This window comes from Vigna radiata, chromosome 1 (assembly GCF_000741045.1).
Source record: "Vigna radiata var. radiata cultivar VC1973A chromosome 1, Vradiata_ver6, whole genome shotgun sequence".
Classification (NCBI taxonomy): domain Eukaryota; kingdom Viridiplantae; phylum Streptophyta; class Magnoliopsida; order Fabales; family Fabaceae; genus Vigna; species Vigna radiata.
The window spans coordinates 35,017,682-35,024,209 of record NC_028351.1 but is presented as its reverse complement, the minus strand read 5'-3'; the positions used below and the strand labels follow the sequence as shown (position 1 = coordinate 35,024,209).

The 6,528-nt window shown below is 35.2% G+C and overlaps 1 protein-coding gene across 1 annotated transcript; it reads left to right on the top strand.

Annotated features, from left to right (window-relative positions):
• The first annotated feature begins 3,066 nt into the window (after nucleotides 1-3,066).
• LOC106762425 (cytokinin hydroxylase) lies at nucleotides 3,067-6,089 on the top strand. The gene is made up of 4 exons (XM_014646333.2): nucleotides 3,067-3,429; nucleotides 3,639-3,868; nucleotides 4,312-4,923; nucleotides 5,661-6,089. Exons 1-4 carry the CDS (start codon nucleotides 3,150-3,152, stop codon nucleotides 6,087-6,089), a joined length of 1,551 nt encoding a protein of 516 aa, XP_014501819.1. The 5' UTR covers nucleotides 3,067-3,149.
• Nucleotides 6,090-6,528: the final 439 nt, after the last annotated feature.

The following is a 6,528-nucleotide window of genomic DNA, read 5'->3' as shown; positions in this document are numbered from 1 at the left end:
GATTTTTAACCAATTTAGGTTTTATTCTTATATTCTTTTTACTGTGAATAATTTTTGTTTTTTTTTATTATTTTGGGCTAACTTGGTACTATAGTACTGTTGTCTCTAGTGTGTGCAGGGCACAATTCGTACTAAGAGCACAACATCCTCTGAATCTCTTCTCTTAGATCCTAAAGTTGAGAAGACAGCCCGAAGAAACAATAGCAGAAGAAGAAGAAAGAATAGGGCTTCAAGAGAAACTTCTCCCATTCCTGTGATTCCTAAGCAACCCTTCTTCCCTCCAGTTGATCAGGAAGTGGAAAATATGGCTGACAATCGGAATGGTGAATGTGATGGGCAAGCTAGACGCACCTTAGAGGATTATTCTACCTTCTCAGGACCTATTCACTTTAATAGCATTGCTCAGCCGCGGGTCAATGCCCCAAACATGGAGATAAAGTCCGCTCTCATTCATCTTGTGTAGAGTAATCAATTTCATGGTCTATCACATGAGAGCTTATTTAATCACATAACCAGCTTCATTGAGATATGTAACATAGTGAAGCTCCATCATGTACCTGATGAAGCCATAAGGCTCAGTCTATTTCCATTTTCTTTGGGAGGCAATGCCAAAGCATGGCTCAATTCATTTCTTGAAAACAACCTCACTACCTGGGACGATGTGGTGGCCAAATTTTGCAACAAATACTTCCCACAATCCAAAGTTAACAAAGGGAAGCAGAAAATCTCATCTTTCCAGCAAGATGTCAGTGAGACTTTGGATGTTAGTGAGACTACCTGGGCGAGGGTGGTGCGTGATAACGGTAATTCTTACCATTATCTGTGGCATAATTTTCTCACCAAATCAACTATGTTGATGCTTGAAACATGCACAATCCCCTCTTTTATCTAACTTTGTGAATAAGTTTAGCTTAGGTTACACATACGAGTTTTCGTCATTAATTCCTCAAGTTTTGTAGGAATTTTGTGTGCTTTGGAAGAGTATCTAAACTACCAAGAGTGGGAGCCCAGGAAAAGCTACAAAAGCAAGTGTTCTTGAAGAATCATGAAGATTTCCCACGCCTGGGTGCCTCAATAGGGGGGCTGAGCCCCTTTCAATTCACAGTTCACTGAAAATTTCACGCCATTTTGCTGTTAGAAGGGGGTTGGGGTGCCCTTCCATTCGTAGATTCACTACAGACTTGGCGCCCTAAAAGGGGCGAGTGATACGCGTAGCGAGTCTTTGGGGAGGGTTGGTCTCTGTCTAGGCTCTCTTTGTGCGACCTGGGTGCGCCATGCGAAAGACCTAAAGTCTGTCAGCTATGCGAAGTAATTCGCAAGGCGAGGTTGGTTGCGCTATGTGAGACACCCTGGTTTCGCTAGGCGAGGATGGTGCACTGTGCGAGAAGTCTCGAGTTTAGCTGTTTAATTTCCTTTTTTTTGTATGATTGATTAAGTGGCTTGTTACATTGTTCGTGAAGCATGCTTTGATATCTGTGGCCTTATCTTATGGAGCTTAAACGTGTATGTTGATTCTAATTAAAAGTATATGGGTTGAAAAGGAAAGTGGTATGATCTCAAGGTTGTAAGTATGTTTCAAGTGTAGAATCTCTTGGTGAGATTCTTAGTTGTTTAGAATGAAAGTAGGAGCTCATTCTTGGGGGTCATCCTAAAACTCCAATGGTCTTTCTTCTCATGTAGAGAGGATTGAACCATGTCGTGAGGAGTAGCAGGAGGTCTTAGTCTTAGGGGCTTCCAATACGCCTCAAGGCCTGGAATAGGCTAACCTCGTAGTGTGGTAGGGTGGGACCCAATGGCCAAGTATATATAAGCTACCACGAGTGCATGACCCGCCATAGCTCGACTATCATTCTATTTTCGGACGAGTCAAGTCTAGTATACAACATGTTAGGATGTATGTTTTAACTTACTTTGATTGAAATTGACTCTTGTATGTTACATGTTGTTATATTGTATGCTTTTTGTATAACTAGCTTACCCTTTTGCTTGTTTTTGTGCTTGCTTGTGTGTTTTGTTTTCTTTTACAATGATCATCCACTTGGATGTGAGCAGAGGTAGATGAGGCGCCTCTAGAACAGGCCTTGAAGGGAGATGACAGTGTTGCATAGTGTAGTTAGGATTTCTATCTACCTTAATGTATTTTGAAATAATCCAGTACTTAAAATTTTATATTCATAGCCTTTTTGAAGATGACTATAAGCCTAATATCCTGATTACATATCCTTAAATGTTTTACAATATTATATTTTGATAATTATATATATATATATATATATATATATATATATATATATATATATATATAATTGAGATCTCACACAATTAATTAAAAATTATAAAAGGATAAAATTAATTATAAAAAATAATATTGAAAAACGAATTAATATTTTAAATATAATTCTTTTTTAATACTTAGTTTTTAATAATTTATTAAATGACCAATTAATTAGAAATTATAAAAGGATAAAAATAAAACTAAAAAAATATTATAGAAAGATATTTTTTAGAATAAATCACTTTAAAAATAAAATAAATAAATAAAAAATAAAAATATCTTTTATACACAGAAAAAAAAATGATAAAAGAGAAAAATTAACTATGACGCATTAACCCTTGATATATATATATATATATATATATATATATATATATATATATATAATTTGTAAGATTGAAACGGTTTAATGAATACGGAAATGAAACATAAATCAGAGAACAAACACAAGAACTTTTTTTTTGAAAATTCAAATGAAAAGAACATTACATTAATTAATCACACGATTTATTTAATTATTGATATAATCACAAGTGTGTAAATGGAATAGTATTTTAGGGAAAGGGGGAATAAATGGGAATTATTCTAAAATATTTTGTACTCCGACCAAGTTAGAGGCCAGAAAAGGACAAAGTGAGAAACACAATATCAGTCTAAAAGGTCTAGCCGATAATCATCGGAAAATGTTCAAACTTCGCTTTGGTCTTCTTCATTGGTCAAAAAACCCAAAAGCCACGCATTTTTTGCTTCTGTCACCCAACTTTGCTCTATAAATAGAACAACGTTGCTTTTGCATATCCATCACATACACAAATTCTGCTATATCCATTCATTTATAGCTTCAGTTCCAAAACCTTAAAAGAGAAACCAAAACATGGAGATCTTGGGTTTACCTGGAACACTTGCTTTCTTTTCCTTATTACCCCTTCTTTTCCTCTTCAAACTCACTTTTTCTTGGTGGATTTCTCCCATCTATACTCATCTTAAGCTTAAAAGATGTGGATTTCGAGGGCCACCTCCAACTTTTCCTCTTGGGAACATTCAAGAGATGAAAAAGAAGAACACTGTTACTTCTTCACTTCTGCCTTCTAACCTCACCCATGATATACACTCCACTGTCTTCCCCTACTTTTCTCGCTGGCAAAACTCTCACGGTATGCATGCTTTCCATCACATTAACTCGTACACACTTTCAATCAGGTCCTAATCTGTCAAATAAACCAATCATTTGCTCATGATATGCCTCACATGAGCAAAGAATAGAAGAAAAACCCTACAGCATTTCTAGTTAATCATTGCCTAAAGTTCAACCAGAACTAACATGAACGTCTTTTTATACATACATTAACTTTTGTTTGTACAGGGAAGGTGTTTATCTATTGGTTGGGTACAGAACCGTTTTTGTACATTGCTGATCCTGAGTTTCTGAAGAAAATGTCCACCGAGGTTTTAGCCAAGAAATGGGGAAAACCTAGAGTGTTCAGACATGACAGAGATCCTTTGTTTGGAAATGGTTTGGTTATGGTCGAAGGAAATGAATGGGTTCGTCACCGACATGTTATAGCACCGGCATTTTCTCCTCTTAACCTCAAGGTCTGTATCTTTCTATATATCTCTGTAGCTTCTATATATAATACTGACCTTCTAGAGAACATGTTTCATCCTGTAAGTCCTAGTTTCAACTTTCCATCGTTGCATTTTAGACCATTCTGGCATGCTAGGGAAAGTGGTCTACACGGAATCATGAAGTTTGAAATGTCTGTATACGTTTTTACTTAGTGTTTCTCCTTCTTACGATCTTCATCATTTGCATGCTAAATATAGAAATGCTACCTAATTTCGTTTGCTTAACTTTAAGACCGCTTTACCACAAAGTTAAACAAAAGAACCTACCTACGACTACTAGGCCATACACCTTTGAAGAAAAAAAATTCCATTTTACCTCATCACACCAAGTTTCCTTTTTTAATTTAATTAAATAAAATCAAAAAGAGAAACCATTAACTGATCTTGTACAATCTATTTCATGGTGATAGGCAATGGCAAGCATGATGAGTGAGTCTACAAATGAAATGATAGAAAGATGGATTGCGCGAATAAACTCGGGTAAATCAGAAATCGATGTGGAAAAAGAGGTTGTGGAAACGGCCGGAGAAATCATTGCAAAAACAAGCTTTGGCATGAAGGGAAGAAATGCAAAGGAAGTGTCTGAAAAACTACGTGCCCTACAAATGTCACTTTTCAGGACAACAAGATACGTAGGAGTCCCATTTGAGAAGTGTTTCAACGTCAAGAAAACCCTAGAGGCCAAGAAACTTGGGAAAGAAATTGATCAACTTTTGCTATCTGTCATAACAACTCGCATGAAATCGATCAAAAGACAAACTCAAGAAGACTTGCTAGGGTTGTTGTTGCAAGGAAATCATCAAGGTGATGGAAAGTTAGGGAAGACATTCACCACTAGAGATTTGTTGGATGAGTGCAAAACTTTCTTCTTTGCTGGCCATGAAACAACTGCATTGGCTATCACATGGACCTTGTTGCTTCTTGCTATGCATGAAGATTGGCAAAACCAGTTGAGAGATGAGATCAGAGAAGTGGTCGGAGATAAAGAACTTGATATCAACGTGCTTGCTGGCTTGAAAAAGGTAACACAAAAACTAAACCTAATCTCATTTCTTCATTCATTCATCCCTATTTACAGATCATAGAAAACGTTGATAATTAGGAAGTTTCTGCTTCTTCTTTTTTTTTTTGGTTAATTATGGTTTGCATTTTAAAATACAATCTCTAAAATCATTGCCAACTTTGATATGTTATGTAATATATTCAAAGTCTTGTATTAATTACAGGATAATTGGTTTATTAAATATTAAAATAAATTCAAACAATAGAATAAAAATAAATAAACTATATGTTTTCAAAATTACTTAACCTAAATTACAACCATATTAATAGCTGTAGAATTTGAATGTGTTGTGCGCTTTACATTCAGTACGTGTTTTTGTCGTGGGTTGAACGACACTGATAACTTTCGGTCAATGTTCATATCTAATATCTGAGTGCGTATGTAATGAATTAAAAAATTCGATGGCCCCACAATAAAAAATAAAAAGATATTCAAATTGTCGTGCATATTATGCCACGTTACAACCTCGTCACTTTAAATAGAGATATACGTATAAGTATGTAGCATGAAACAAAATATCACTTTACACATGGCACTCGGTCAATGTGTTGACTTTGAATCTTCTCCATTTCTTTTTCATTTCCTTTATTTATATACTTTATTTATATATTGCTCCTCGAAGAGCAACCAAAGACAAAATCTTAAAATTTGATTGTGCTAAACAAATTCTTAACTAATTACTTTTGTACGATGTAGATGAAATGGGTGATGAATGAAGTTCTAAGGCTCTACCCAACAGCACCAAATGTGCAAAGGCAAGCAAGAGAAGACATTCAAGTTGACAATTTAAGGATCCCTAATGGCACCAACATGTGGATCGATGTTGTCGCAATGCACCATGATCAAACGTTGTGGGGAAAAGATGTGAATGAGTTTAGACCAGAGAGGTTCATGAACGATGTCAATGGTGGATGCAACCACAAAATGGGATATTTACCATTTGGGTTTGGAGGAAGAACCTGTGTTGGAAGAAACTTGAGCTTCATGGAGTATAAGATAGTGCTAACCCTACTTCTCTCTAAATTTACCTTCAAAGTTTCACCAGGTTATAACCATTCACCCTCTATCATGCTCTCCCTTAGGCCAACCCATGGTCTTCATCTCTTAGTTCAACCCCTTAATTAAACCTTTAAGCTGCCTTACAAAACTTTTATTTGTAATAAGGAAAAGAAAATAAATGTTTTTTTTCATAACTTAATATTAATTTATGCATAAGTTAAAAGTGAAATCTATGCATAAATTAATTTTAACTCTAGGAAAAAAATATCTTATTTTTTTTCTTAGACATCCACTTATCCATACAAAGTCTTGTTTGTATACGAAGTTTACAGTTTTTATAGGAAATATTCTGAACATGTATTAGGGTTTTGAATCTAGAAAGATGTTCTTACATATATAAATCTTAGTATCTCTCGATTTCGATGTTTGATATATAATTGATGTACGATTACAATGTAAGAACATAATTGGGTATGATGTTTTGAACTTTTCTCTATTTCACACATGGGTTGTCTGACATAATCAAAATCCTGCAACTTTCTAAACCTAGATTTTGAATTTGACG

What these genes read in the sequence shown, in the direction of transcription:
- LOC106762425 (XM_014646333.2), top strand. Translation starts at nt 3,150, where the DNA reads ATGGAGATCTTGGGTTTACCTGGAACACTTGCTTTCTTTTCCTTATTA. An exon ending in TCGCTGGCAAAACTCTCACG is followed by an intron (nt 3,430 to 3,638) that starts GTATGCATGCTT and finishes TTGTTTGTACAG; the next exon opens with GGAAGGTGTTTATCTATTGG. An exon ending in TGCTTGCTGGCTTGAAAAAG is followed by an intron (nt 4,924 to 5,660) that starts GTAACACAAAAA and finishes TGTACGATGTAG; the next exon opens with ATGAAATGGGTGATGAATGA.